The sequence below is a fragment of the Leptopilina heterotoma genome, unplaced genomic scaffold, assembly GCF_015476425.1.
Source record: "Leptopilina heterotoma isolate Lh14 unplaced genomic scaffold, ASM1547642v1 Lhet_358, whole genome shotgun sequence".
Taxonomy (NCBI): domain Eukaryota; kingdom Metazoa; phylum Arthropoda; class Insecta; order Hymenoptera; family Figitidae; genus Leptopilina; species Leptopilina heterotoma.
The window spans coordinates 558,929-573,846 of record NW_025111038.1 but is presented as its reverse complement, the minus strand read 5'-3'; the positions used below and the strand labels follow the sequence as shown (position 1 = coordinate 573,846).

General features: G+C 30.5%; 1 protein-coding gene across 7 annotated transcripts in view; it reads right to left on the bottom strand.

The window, feature by feature from the left end:
* Positions 1 to 14,918, bottom strand: part of LOC122505416 (TLD domain-containing protein 2) — a 582,826-nt gene that overhangs the window by 54,100 nt on the left and 513,808 nt on the right. For 6 of the 7 annotated variants that reach the window (XM_043617017.1, XM_043617018.1, XM_043617016.1 and 3 more), the window contains 5 exons: positions 14,404 to 14,555; positions 10,938 to 11,330; positions 10,638 to 10,826; positions 4,913 to 5,260; positions 3,391 to 3,539 (listed from right to left, as the gene is read on the bottom strand). In XM_043617017.1, coding sequence (XP_043472952.1) covers positions 3,391 to 3,539; positions 4,913 to 5,260; positions 10,638 to 10,826; positions 10,938 to 11,330; positions 14,404 to 14,555 — 1,231 coding nt within the window. Of the gene's footprint in view, positions 1 to 2,337; positions 2,503 to 3,390; positions 3,540 to 4,912; positions 5,261 to 10,637; positions 10,827 to 10,937; positions 11,331 to 14,403; positions 14,556 to 14,918 lie in introns of all 7 variants that reach the window. The other variant, XM_043617021.1, reaches the window with a different exon arrangement.

The following is a 14,918-nucleotide window of genomic DNA, read 5'->3' as shown; positions in this document are numbered from 1 at the left end:
TACTCTCAGTTTGATAAAATAGAACGAAACAATAACAAATTGCATAATAAACATTAAATAAAAAAAGTGAAATGAAAATTGTAACATTTATCTTGTTGTGCGTTTACTATTTTCTTTTATTATTTTTCCATTCTAAAATTAATTTAAAAAAACTTCTAATTTAATTTAATTTAATTTTCAAATTTATACAAATTTTTTAATCAATTTTCTTTTAAAATAATTTAATTCTGAAAATAATTTAACCTTTATTTGCCACACCTTTGTAGGTCCATTGGACCCCAATTTGGAAAATTGTTATAAAAAAATCTATTGACATATTACAAAAAATATTGTCGCTAAGTGGTTCATTAAATGAAGAGTTTTATGATAAAAACGAAGAAAAATAGGCCATTGAACTCCTCAGTGGCAAATAAGGGTTAATAATTGTTAGTTGCAACTTCTTTTGATAAAAATTTTGTCAAATTACGAAAAAGATTAGTGACCAACCACAAAAAATTCAAATAAATAGAAATTTTGCAAATAAAAATTTCATTTAGTAGAAACTTTTGTTTCTACTAAAAGTTTATCCTGAGGTCATTAATTTTAGATCGTAAACATCGGCCCTATATCATTAAAGAATAAGTAAGTGACAATAATTTTAAAGACTCGTAATTTGTAAGCTCACTTAAACAGCTTGACGACACTGAATGGACAATGACTGAACAAATTCAATGCCAGCGAGAAACAGTAAAAATAAATTGCAAATTCGTACGCAAAAAAGCTGTTTTACTGTGTCAGCCGTGTCAGTAAGCTAAAAGAAACTGCAATAGTTGCAAGTGAAGTTTCTTTTAATTGTAAACCTTTCCTAAACAGTTAAAAGTATAAAATGAGTATTTACTCATGACATGTCATTTAAGTATTTGTTGGTTCATTTATTTTTTATAAAATAAGTAAAACGTTACGCAAATGAAAGATATTTTTTTTAATAAAGTAAGTTGAATAACATTTTGAAAATTAATTGTAAAACTTTCTTTATCTTAATAAATTATTGCAATATTACAGTTCAATTTCACAAAATCATACACTCAATTGATTCAATTTTTTAAATTAAAAAAATTGTCTTCACTTGTAAATAATGCGTAAGCAAGAACCTAGTGTAAGCGCATTGAATAACGAAAAGAAAAAATGTCCTGTACAATCGTTGTTTTCCTGTGTATTTCCAAGTATTTCCAGTTTTTATAATTATGGTGAACGAAAAACTTATAACAAAGCCGAATGAAAAAGAAAAATTTTAAATGACGGTAAGAACAATGAGGAATTTTTATTACATTTTACGATTACAGTACAAAAAGTCCAAAATAAAAGGTCCAAGACAAAATGTCCAAGCCGAAAGGTCCAAAGAAAAAAGATCCAAAGTCTGGAAAGTCCAAAGTATTTAAAGTCCAAAAAGTCCAAAACGAAAAATTTTTATTTAAAATTAAGGCACAAAGATTTTGTTAATTAGTTAAAATTTCAAAAATGTAGAGTGTCCAAGTGCTTCCATGTAAGACAAATGTCGATCTTCTTCATTGTAAACTTGATATCGTGAAACAATGCTAAAAATGTTATCTTCTGTAATTTGGAAAGAATTTCGCGGTAAGTTCCTCACTCAACGTGTAAATAACGAGTTTTCCTCATTATTATAACTTCCGCTTCTAAGTTATCCATTTTAGAAAAAAATAACACAAAAATTTAAAAAAACGAAATAAATTGCAATTGACAACACGAAAATTTGAATGTAAACGATGTAAACAGCATGAAAAATTTTGTGAAACTAAGGTTACGCGTGAAACAACATCATGTCAAACAAAAGACAGCGGAATAAAATATTTGTTTTCTGCTTAAATTAAATTATTAATATTAATTAGGTATTATTTAAATAAAATTATTTTTGACTTTTCCTTTTTCGGATTTGTTATTTCGTATACCTTTTGAACATTTAGACTTTTTGTACTTTGGAATTTCTAATTATTTGGACCTTTTGTACTGCTATTACATATGTTGATAAATTGATGGATTCGAAATTCTAACCGAATAGAGCTAATTCTTAAGGAGACCTTTAATTTAGAATATGATAAAATAATAATTTCCATAATAAAATTCTTAAATGTAAAAATAAAGAACAGCTAAAAGAAACGAGAAGTCGGAAAAAATAAAAAGGAAAAAAGTATCCTCATTTTTCTTTCCTCAGGGCAAGTTGATGATAGTTGAGTCTGATATGAGGCGATGAGATTTAAACAAAACATGGGAGGGAGGGTGGAAGGGGAAAAAGGGACGAACAAGGGATTTACTGGACGAAGTTTTTGAGGCGAAACTCACCCCATAAGACTTGAAGAGATATGAGGATTGCCGAAGGCGTCCTGAGAGAGTGTGGAGGCAGTGAGTGGAGGGGTTCCTCCAACTCGACCACCTCCGCCGCTCTCTTCGCTGGGGGTTTTAGCGAATAGGCCCGAGCTAAAGTCACTCACCAGGTTGATCGGCGAGCTTTAGTCCACCACCATTTACACATTCTTAGTTATTCACAAGATGAATAATTTCCACAGTACTTAAGCATTAATTGCCCGCATTTTTATCAACAAAATACATAGACACTTCTCATTTCGTTTGCCTTCGCAAATATTATTCTTACCAAACATTTATATTTTAATCCTTTTAAACTATTAATTACCTATGATAATTAATAATAATTATATTAGTTAATTTTACTCTAAACTGAAAATATTCTTTTCTTTCAAACCAACTGCATTAGATCTAGTTTAGAAATTAATTGAAAAATTGGACACATTTATTACAAATTATAAAAATATTGGAAAATTAAATTTTTTATGCGGAAGAAAAATAAAGTAACTTTTATTACTTTCATATTAAAATTTAAATTGTCAGGAATTTATGCTCCTTTCTAGTAATGTTTACTACTTCTGAAGGAGATATTAGTAAAAATTAATAAAACATAATTCGATCATAGCAAAGTTTACTCCAAAAATAATTTACTATTTGTAAATAGTAAAAGTTACTCTATATTTCGTTTTGGCTATTTTAATATATTATGTATGTATTTTTATCAATACAAGTTAAAAATAATGAAAAAAAATTGTGGCGTGCGAAACCAAATGAGATGCATCTTAAAATTGCTTATCGGCTTGCAGCGAAGTTAATCAATTCAAATGAATTTGATAATCGCTTCATGCATTTCAAAATTTAATTAAAATGTTGACTTCGTGTCTCGTTCGATGCATTAATAAAGAGAGCAATTTAAAAGGCGAAGCCTATGTCTATATATAGAGAAATAATTCGAACGAGAACGAATTTTACGAAATTTGCACGAGTGATTAGAGAAAAATAAAAAAAAACAAAAAAGCAGGAAAACCTCACCTGGAAAATACTTTGCTGAAAACGGAAGAATGTTGACTGTCAGCGCTATTTGGCAGACTTGACAATTTTTCACTCGATCTACTGTCCTCTTCTTTGTCACCTGTTAGGCCCTCCATCCAAGTCAATGGATATGAAAGTCGTTTCAACATCTGCAAACGTAGTTAATGAGAGAAATGAGAAAGTATTTTTAATTATCATTTATAGTCAAGTTTTTGACAAAAATTATCTTTCTTATTTGGTTTATTTGTCATTTTCAGTTCATGTATAATTTTAAGTTTACTGTTTTCTTGTAGTTTATTTCAGAGATGGCTTCATAATTATATAGTCTACCCAGGTAAAAATGATTCGTACGAATTTCGTTCAGAAATCCGACCAAATTCGTACAGAATTCGTATGAATTTACTAGTAAAATTCGTGTGGTGTTTTAAAACGTTTTTTCGCACGAATATTCGTGCGAATAATACCCGAATTTTTAATATGGATTTTCAAAAAACAAATTTCGTTCGGAAATTCGTATGGAAATTCGCACGGAAATTCTTTTGATAATTTAATTAAAAAATTTTCGGCTAATTTTCTTAACAAATTCCGTACGAAATTCGAGCGAATAACTAACGGATTTCTTTTGGAAAATTTTTTAAAAATCGGAAATTCGTACAGAATTCCGCATGAAATGCCAGCTAAAAATTTCTTTTAAAAATTTTCGGCCAAATTTCCATTCGAAATTCAAGCAAAATTCGAGCGAATTACCACCGAATTATTTATGGAAAATTTTTAAAAATTTCTTCTCGGAAATTCCCTATGGAAATTCGTACTGTAATTTTATAAATAATACAGTAAAATGATGTTCATTGAACGATTTAAACTTACAAGTAAAGTCTTTCTGTTTTGAAATTGATAAATAAAGCAAAATGTTTGTGTCCTCCCAAAATTTTGTTTCTTGAATTTCGTTATTTATTTGTATATTATATTTAATAAATTGGATTCATTAATTCTTTATTTCAAATATTAAAATAAATTTTAAGTATTTAAAGAAGGAACAAATTATACGAGGAAAGAATAAACGGAAGCAGAGAATTTTTTATCATTTCTGTTAAATTATATTTCTTTTAAATAAAAACTCGATTAAATAGAAATTTTGTAACATTAAAACTTTTTTAAGACCTGATACACTGATACACTTCTCACGTAATAGTCATGTAATAGTCACGTAACAGAGTGTAATAGAGCATTATTACGTCAGTGTAATACCACATAATATAGAGGTAATATTCTGTAATAATCAATAATACCCTGTAATAGTTCTGTAATTCCCTGTAATACTGGATAATACGCGTAATAGCAGGAAAATTTAGTGTATTAGAGTGTACACCATTTTAATAAGTAATTACCCTCTCGGAACTTATAGTGAGCTGATATTTCCTTGAAATGAGGTTTTTTTATTTAATTTCTATTAATGAATTTAAAATTAAAGAAGAAAAAAGACTTATATTTTCATCTTCTTTTTAAATTTTTATATTCATACCTTATTTTTCCTTGTCTCTTGCTTATCTTCCTCCTTGTGCTCGTCGTCCTTTTCAGCCTCTTCGGCATTACTGTCTAAACTGAATGACACGGAACTTGCCTTCTTTCTACAAACACCGGAATCAGCGTCAAGTGTTGTTGTGACATTCGTCGGTGCAATTGTAATCGGTGGGACCCAGTCTGTTGAAAGAACAATGTCCGCGTCAGAATAAACTTTTTTCGAAGGAATTGGTTGCACAACTGGAAGAGGAGGATTTGGGTCGCGAATATCGATACCAGAATCGTGGCACGATTGCTTGACTAGAGAACCTTCCTCCTCAGGAATGGAATTTGGTTTTGTTCCATCCACCTGCAAATAAAACATTTAATAAAAAGTCTGTCATTTTAATTTAATTATGCATAGAATCAATAAATTTATCAATAAAATTTCCCGTTCAAAAATAGTCAGTTTGTTTTTCATTCAAATAATTATTATTAAGGCACCTCTCACCTCTACTGCCTGCCGCAACGAGAGTAAGAGAGAAAAAGATTTAATTTTCTTTAAGTTTTCTAAACTCAGCAATTAAAAAATCACTTTTAAAAAATGTCGCTTTGTGTGTGTATACATTTTCAAAATTCTCGATTTTCTATAAAAGCTACAGGGATGAACTTTCTTTTAATTGCAGATCTCATTGAGGGACATAGAATCAATAGTCTTGAATTTTAATTGATCAAGTTTAATCATGTTTTTTCGTGTTTTACAATTTTTCAAAAAAAAGTTTTTGCAAATATTTTTAAAAAAGTGTATAAGCATTTAATCAAAAAGTTTAAGAAAATCATTACTCGGGGGTTTTTGGGGTCGCTGCTTACGAATCTGACATCAGTTTTTCAAAATTCAAAATGGTGGATCCAATATGGCGGTCGAAAATTTAAAAAGTTGTGTTAAACTTCTGGAAACATATTAGATAGGCATTTTGAATTTTGAAAAACTGACATCGGATTCGTAATCAGCGACCCCAAAAACACCAGAGTAACAATTTTCAAGCGAATCCGATGAATTAAAAAAATTTTTGGAAAAGGTCAGCCATTTTGAATTTTCAAAAATAGACACCGGATTCGTAATCAGCGACCCAAAAAACTATTAAAGCATGTTGAGATATAAAATTTTCTATACAGGGTAAATTGAACCATTTTGGTACCGATTTCTGCAATTTAATTAAACTGTAGGAGGGTTAATAACTTAAAAAACTAAAATTTTTAAAAATCTTCCCAGTAAAAAAGGATTTTTTAATATAGCATTTTGGACGATTGAGCAAGCCGTCTGCTCAATTGTCCAAACGGCATTTGGACAATTGGACTGGTTGCTCAATTATCCGATGCATTAGGTACAATCATCCCAAATGTTTTTCGAGGCTAAAAAACTGCTAAATTAAAAAAAAAAAGTACTGAAATGTTACAGAAACTTTAAAGAATTCTTAATTCCAGACAAATACAGAAAAATTAGGTATAAAAATACCTCGAGTGAGGAAAAAGAACAAGATTTCTAAAATATTACTATTTAACTGACAGTGCAATGCTGTACCGTAAACTGGGGCTATTAGGAACAGATTTCAACTTTAAAGTCTTGCAACTTTTTTGTGTATTGAAATATTGCCTTAATTTTTTGTTTCTTTTCTTGATCTTGGCGAGCACATTGAAGGGCTAAATAATTGTCTTGATCAAAGCTGGAATTTTAAACAAAAAAGACAAAAAAAAGCATTTTTTCGAAATTAGAAAATGGGGCTATTAGGAACAAGGCGGTAAAAATCATTGGAAAACGTATTTAAAGTTAAAGAAGTTATTTTTTATTGCCCGAAAGTACACACAGAATATAAAATAAATGTAAAAACAAAACTAAAAGAGCGAATGTGTGTTTTAAACGTTGCTGGTATCATAGTAGAGGTCGATGATGGAATCACTAGTCGTTTTTTGCGACTAGTCGGTACCAACACTCTTTTACAATTTCGAACCATCTTTGAACACTAAAAACCAAATTAGGTGATAAAAAACAAAAGAAATTACGAAAAACTTACATTTTGACAACACACTTTAACAATTCGGAAGAAATAATTGTGTTCCTTATGTACCCGCCGTTTGTTAATTTTGGTTTTTGCTTCTAAAATCTTACTGTAAATACAAAATAAACGTATTTATTACTTAGTGAACTCAATAAAGTTTATCATTAGAAATCCCATTAATAAAAAACAATCACTTTGAGATTTTAAAAATGAAACAACTTACATCAGCAATCAAATGTTTTCCACGTTTGAAACTTCACTAAAACACATTAAGTCACTTACAAGCTACTATTGTTCACAAAATATTTAATAATCACAATTATTGCATTGAAAAGTGTTGCCAGTTACCGCAGCAACAATTTGTCAAAAGCAAGTAACACAATTTATCGATAAACGGCGCCGATAGCATCAACTCCACTCGAAAACAGAATTTTGTTCCTAATAGCCCCAGTTTACGGTACTTGAAATTTATTCTCTAAAGTTTCTGTAACATTTCAGTACTTTTTTAGGGTTCCGTACACCATAGGTGTACTGACGGAACCCTTATGAAATCACTCGTGTGTCCGTCCCAGCCACGCAAAATGGGCTGTCCCCCCCCCCTAACTTCTACAAATCTCAACCTGGTGAGTTGAAATTCGGCAGGGATCTTCAGTTTTAAGTGCAAATTACAGGAAAAATATAGCGAACCCGATTGACGGACATATTTGCGAACTAGGAGGGAAATAAATTCAATTTTTTCGAAAAAAATGCTAAAAATGACCCTGTCCCCCCCCTTAACTTTTACAAATCTCAACCTAGTGAGCTGAAATTCGGTAGGGATCTTCAGTTTCAAGTGCAGATTACAGGAAAAATATAACGAACCTGATTGGTGAAGATATTTGGGAACTAGGAGGGAAAGAAATTAAATTTTTTTGAAAAAATTGCAAAAAATGACCCTGCCCCCCCCCTTAACTTTTACAAATCTCAACATTATGAGCTAAAATTCGGTAGGGATCTTAAGTTTCAAGTGTAGATTACAGGAAAAATATAGCGAACTCGATTGACGGACATATTTGCGAACTAGGAGGGAAAGAAATTCAATTTTTTTGAAAAAATTACAAAAAATGACCCTGTCCCCCCCTTTAACTTTTACAAATCTTATCCTGTTGAGCTGAAATTCGGTAGGGATCTTCAGTTTTAAGTAAAGATTACAGGAAAAATATAGCGAACCGGATTGGTGGAGTTATTTGCGAAATTGAAGGGCAAGAATTTGAATTTTTCGAAAAAATTACACTGTCCCTACTTTAATGGAGCTCTCACAGCTCTGCCTGCCTGCCTGCGCAGGCAGTAATTGGAGTAAGAGAGAAAATCAATTAGAGTGAAAGAGACAGTAAATTCAAATTTGTATGCTGCCTACTAGCTGTGAGAGCGCCTTAACTTTCATAAATTTAAACCTGGTGAGTTAAGATTCAGCTTGTATATTCTTTTTCAAGTGCAAATTATAGAAAAAATAAAGAGAATGTGATTGGCGAAGATAAGTACTATAAAAGAAAAAATATAAAGATTTATTAATAAAATAAAATAATAAAAATATTTATTCGAAATTTAAAAAAATATATTACTATTTTTTTTAATTATTTTTTTCAAATTTTGTAAGAATTTTTGAAATAATTTTTTTATAAACAATGAGTTTTATTTTGGTGTACGGAACCCTCGATCTTAATGCGAGTGAAACTCGCACTTGTCCGATTTTTTTTCTTAATTTATCAGTTTTTTAGCCACGAAAAACATTTGGGATGATTGTATCTAATGCATCGGATAATTGAGCAACCAGTCCAATTGTCCAAATGCCGTTTGGACAATTGAGCAGACGGCTTGCTCAATCGTCCAAAATGCTATATTAAAAAATCCTTTTTTACTGGGTTATTAGCGTTATCATGGACTATCAAAACATAGATGGGTGATTCTCCGCGTAGCGCACGATTTGGTTTATGAAATTAAAAAAATTTTTTTTTTCGTTATGATTAATATCAATATATTTTTTTGAAGATAAAGGCTTTAGAAAGAAAAATCCATAGCGGGCCGGAAAAATTATTTATAATTTTTGTTGTAAACAAGTGTAGTAATTAACTAATTCACTGTTTGGACACATTCTGTCAAAAAAAAATTTTGCGGTAATTTAAACAATATTATATCATAAATCTCATTTAAAAATTATTATTTCGGTAATTTATGGTAATTTATGGAAATTTTTGCGATAATTCATAAAAATATGTAAAATTTAAATTATTAGTAAAAATTTGGATTTTGGTAATTTATGGAAATTTTTGGAAATTTATGGAAATTTTTGCGATAATTCATAAAAATATGTAAAATTTAAATTATTAGTAAAAATTTGGATTTTGGTAATTTATGGAAATTTTTGGAAATTTATGGAAATTTTTGCGATAATTCATAAAAATATGTAAAATTTAAATTATTATTAAAAATTTGGATTTTGGTAATTTATGGAAATTTTCGCGGTAATTTATGGAAATTTATGGCAATTTGTAAGGTAATTTAAAGAAATTTTGTCGGTAATTTTTAAAAATATTCAAAGTAGAAATCACAATTTAAAATTTTTATTTCGGTAATTTATGGAAATTTTTGCGGTAATTTATAAAAATTTTCGTGGTAATTTATGGAAATTTATTTAATTAATTTATGGTAAATTTTTCTGAGCAATAGGTTTTTTTTATTCCTTATATATGTGGCACCATAACACTACATTTGCACTAGGTTCTTCGTAATACAAAGGTCGGTGGAAATTCTGATGCCGGTGGAGACTAAGGTCGGTGGAAACTTTTTTCAATCGCCTTCAGTTATTTTTATTTTTTTAAAAAAAATATCATTAATTTTCAATCGGTTTCAAATGGACTTCATTTGTATTGACTAAAATAATATAACTACGCTTCATTTAACCTTTTTTATAAATAATTGTTTAATTTGTAATAAAATATTTAAGGGTCGGTGGATGCCGGTGGAGACTATTTTGTGATTCCCTTTTCAAATTCCCAACATAAAATGAGTGAAAAATGAATAAATCAATTAGAACATTGATTCTTTTTCCTGAATTAACTTAAGGAAGTTATTTCTTGTGTTTACAAAAGTAATTTTAAGTTAACATTTCATTTTCATTTAAATAATTCACTGTTTGTTAATAAAATAATAAATAGCATCCAAATTTGCTGTCAAGCATAAACTGAAAAAAACATATATAAAATGAATTTTAAAAAAAAATTTTTTTTATTCAACTGTACTAAAGTAGACAATACTAAAATGTCAATAGTAATTGTATTTATTATTGCATATTACTAAAATTATTAACTTTTTTTTCTAAACTTCCTATGGGGACAGGTAAAAATTTGACGTTTTCAGCCTTAAAACCACTTATTTATGAAAAATTATAATATTAGATACAAAAGTAATTATTGGTTTTTGTTTCTAAACATATAGATAACCTTTTTACGTTGGAATTGTAAAAATATGGTCAGTGAGTCAGTGAGCAGTGAGCGCCTCTGGGCCACTCACTGCTACCCGACTGGTATTAGCGCGTACCTCCGAGCGTCGGGCGAGTTATTGGATCCAAGGCCTCAATTGAAGAATTTATGTGTAAATAAGAAATTGTAGTATTATTCATTATTAATTTAATATTATGTACTTATTCAATACCTTATCAGAATTAAGAGAGTCTTGTTGCTCATCGTCTACTGATAACGAACATCGGTCTTTGCTGGGAACAGCCCAGTGATGGTCCAGCATCGAACGCCTGCGCTCTTCCAATGTTTTGTTAGCTTGACCCCCGACAGCCTCACCGCTGCTCTCCTTATCCTTATCTTTGGTCGAAGCCGAATTTTCATCCTGTTACAACATCCATTCAAATAAAAATTCAATTCAATTTTAAAATACAAATTATTATTATTATGTAATTTTGTAATACGATGTACAAAATTTGAAAAAGAGAAAACTTACGGTTTGTAGATTTGTAGGTGTGACGAGATCTCTCTCGAAAGCTTTGGGAAAAGCATCTCCTTCACGTTCAGCACAACTGCAAACACTCTCACTATCGTCGGTTGTTAATTCCGGGAAATTCTCATCTTTCCCAGGAGATTGACATTTACTTGCTCCAGATTGTGAAATTTTTTTCATGTAATATATTTCCGGTTTTTTATCTTGATTATTTGATTCCGTATGACTGACACGCATGTGAGCGATGTCATAATAAATTGCGGCATTAACGACAAATTCCATGGGCGCAATAACACCATAGGATTCAGCGCCATGCTCAATGACAAGTGGATCCGAGACATTCGGATCAAACATCACTGCATTTGGTGTTACTAGTAAAACACCTCCAACCACTCCCTAAAAATATTGACAAATTAAAAAGAATAAATTATCATCAACTCTCTAAATTTAAATTAGCGACAAGGATACAAGGATTAGCGACAGAAGGTTCAAATTAAAAGATCTAATCCGAAAGGTCCGACAACTTAAAAGCGCCAAGAGATAGATAAAACCTATCCAAAAGTTTTAAAAATTTCAATCCTAAAGGTCCAAAAATTTAAATGTTTAAAAATTTACCTTCTTTTGATTTTAAGTTTACTTTTTTTTATTTATAACACTTGTTGACAAAGTTTGTTGGTGAGGTAGACGGAAGGGTAGAGGGGAACTGTGAGCGGCACCAGGAGCGTATATATAAGTTTTTAATAAAGGCATACAATGAAATATTCATCTAGGCAGTTCGTACGGCCCTGTTTCTTTTTATTTTCACGTTTGACTGATCCTCTCGATCGAAGCGTTAGGTCCCCCGAACCGACGCATCGATTGAAATTAGTGATCTTCGAGCGAGTCTCGTCTCGAAAAGCCGAGAATCTCGAGAGAAAAACAATGAAAACAATAAAATTGAATGTTACTATTTCATCTTTTTCTTTCTATGAAAGGACAGAGTCTCGTCGTGCATCTCTAATTGAAATTCCAGTGTACACTGTTTTTATCTTTTATATATTGGTTTTGGAATACATTTTTTGTTCTGGACATTTGGAACTTTTTGTACTTTTGGAAATTCTGTCTCTTGGACCTTTTCAAACCATATCGGACAGAGAAATCTGTTTAACCAGTCAAACACTAGTTATATATATTTTTTTAATTATAAAGTTTATAAGCATTTAATACCATAAATTTTCTAAAAATTAGAATTTCAATACGTTGCGTTTTTATGTATATTTTAATGATTTTAACAAAATGTTTGTGTAAATCTTTTGAAATATTTCTAACTAAACATTTATTAATGTTGATTTTAAGAATTTTAGTTCGTTTGAGTCTTACTTAAATACATATGCAAATAAATACATAAAATTATAAATCAAAAATTCGTTTATTTATTTCGTACTTTTTTCGATTATATCAATATGATAAATCATATTGCAGATAGTCTTTTATTTTATAACTTAACACCGTCCGACACGATTTTTCACACACAAAAAAATCAAACATTTTTGGAAACTAGGACCAAAAAAAAAATACCTGTGTCTGGCCGTTTTGCTGGATCAAGTCGTTTGTGGCTTCTAGGGGTGAAAACAACCCTTAAATGAAAAGTGACAAGTAATAATTTAAAAATAGATTCAATTTGCCTAAAACTCGTTACTCGGGGGTTTTTGGGGTTGCAGATCACGAATCCGATGTCGGTTTTTTAAAATTAAAAATGGCGGATCCAATATGGCGGCTGTCAAAATAAAAAATTGATCGGATTCGCTTGAAACTTGTTACTCGGGGGTTTTTGGGGTCGCTGCTCACGAATCCGATGTCAGTTTTTCAAAATTCAAAATGGCGGATCCAATATGGCGGACATATTTTTTAAAAAATGATTTAATTTGCCTGAAACTCGTTGCCTGGGGGTTTTTGGGGTCGCTGATTACGAATCTCATGTCAGTTTTTCAAAATTCAAAATGGCGGATCCAATATGGCGGACATCTTTTTTAAAAAATGATTTAATTTGCCTGAAACTCGTTGCTTGGGGGTTTTTGGGGTCGCTGATTACGAATATGATATTAGATTTTTGAAATTCAAAGTGGCGGATCCAATATGACTGCTAACTTTTTGAAAAATAGATTCAATTTCCCTGAAACTCGTTACTCAGGGGGTTTTGGGGTCGTTGATTACGTATCTTAAGTCAGATTTTAAAAATACAAAATGGCGGATCTTATAAAGATGAAGATTACAACAAATTTCAATATTTTTACAAATGTGTCTTTGCATATTGGACATTTTTTTAATGACAAAGCTAACTTTGTGGTAAGTAAATTTATTCGATAATAGGAAGCGTAAGTAAGATGAATTATTAAATATAAAGTGATTGTTTAACAATGCTTCTAAAGTGAAAATATCAACTATTGACATTTGTTTAAAAATCGTTTAAAATCAATTAAGAATATTTAATTGCAAAAAACAAAAAAGAATCACACAATTAAATTTTCCAGTTTCATTCTAGATCTGTAATCTACATTTTGATCCTACATTTTTAATTTTGAAAATCTGACTTAAGATTCTTAATCAGCGATCCCAAAAACCCCCTGAATAACAAGTTTCAGGGAAATTAAATCTATTTTTAAAAGTGTTGACAGCCATATTGGATCCGACATTCTGAATTTTGAAAAACTGACATCGGATTCGTGATTTGCGACCCCAAAAACCCCCGAGTAATAAGTTTCAAGCGAGTCCGATCAATTTTTTATTTTGACAGCCACCATATTGGATCCGCCATTTAAAATTTTAATAAACCGACATCGGATTCGTGATCAGCGACCCCAAAAACCCCCGAGTAACAAGTTTCAAGCGAATCCGATCAATTTTTTATTTTGACAGCCGCCATATTGGATCCGCCATTTTTAATTTTAAAAAACCGACATCGGATTCGTGATCTGCGACCTCAAAAACCCCTGAGTAACGAGTTTTAGGCAAATTGAATCTATTTTTATAATATAACTTGTCACTTTTCATTTAAGGGTTGTTTTCACCCCTAAAAGCCACAAACGACTTGATCCAGCAAAACGGCCAAACACGGGTATTTTTTTTTTGGTCCTAGTTTCCGAAAATGTTTGATTTTTTTGTGTGTAAAAAAAAAAGTTAAATTTTGTCGGACGGTGTAATAGTTAAATTATTGTAAAAATTAGAAAGCAGGACTAATAATCAATAACATTAATTTTTCCATTTTCATTTGTGTGACTAGAATTTTAGTGTTTGACCAGTCGAACAGCTTCGATATGTGTTAAAGTTTTTGACCTTTTGGATTGAACCATTCAGATTGAATCTTTTTTTTGGACCTTCTGTACCATTTATATTAATATTTCAGGCCTTTTACTCGTTCGAATTGCGCTTGTGAAATTCATTAAGTGAATAATTAGTCTATCAGTTTATTAAAGAAACGGAGTCTTCTTACCTGTCCATCTGTAATGTGACGAACATTAATTTTAAGAAACCTCTCTTTATATGGTCCATCTTCATCCATGATTGTAGTGTTGCTTTGAGGTGTTTTAACCCTTTCCAAATGTCCAGGTTTGGGAGAAACAGGTCTTAGATTGTCCAAAAGTTCTGTGAATTAAATGAAGAAAAGTTGAAGAATTAATCTACTACATAACAAAATTGAAAATAAAAAACAGATTTAAAAAATTGCTTATTTCTGTACAAAAAATAATTATTTCAAAATTTCAGGAAAATTAACGTTTTCTGCTGGGTATTTTAAAAAAATGTTGTAACATTTCAGTGAAGTGAAATGTCCACAAGGAAAATATCGATTAAGACTGATGTAAAGTGTCACTGCTTGCTTTTTCTTTCTTTCTTTTTTTTAAAGAGTTGAGTCATAAAACTTGATATCTACTTTATGGTATATAAACTGTGCGATTAAACATTTTGTGATTACGTTTTAACGATTGAACGAGCTGTTGCCTAGTCCGG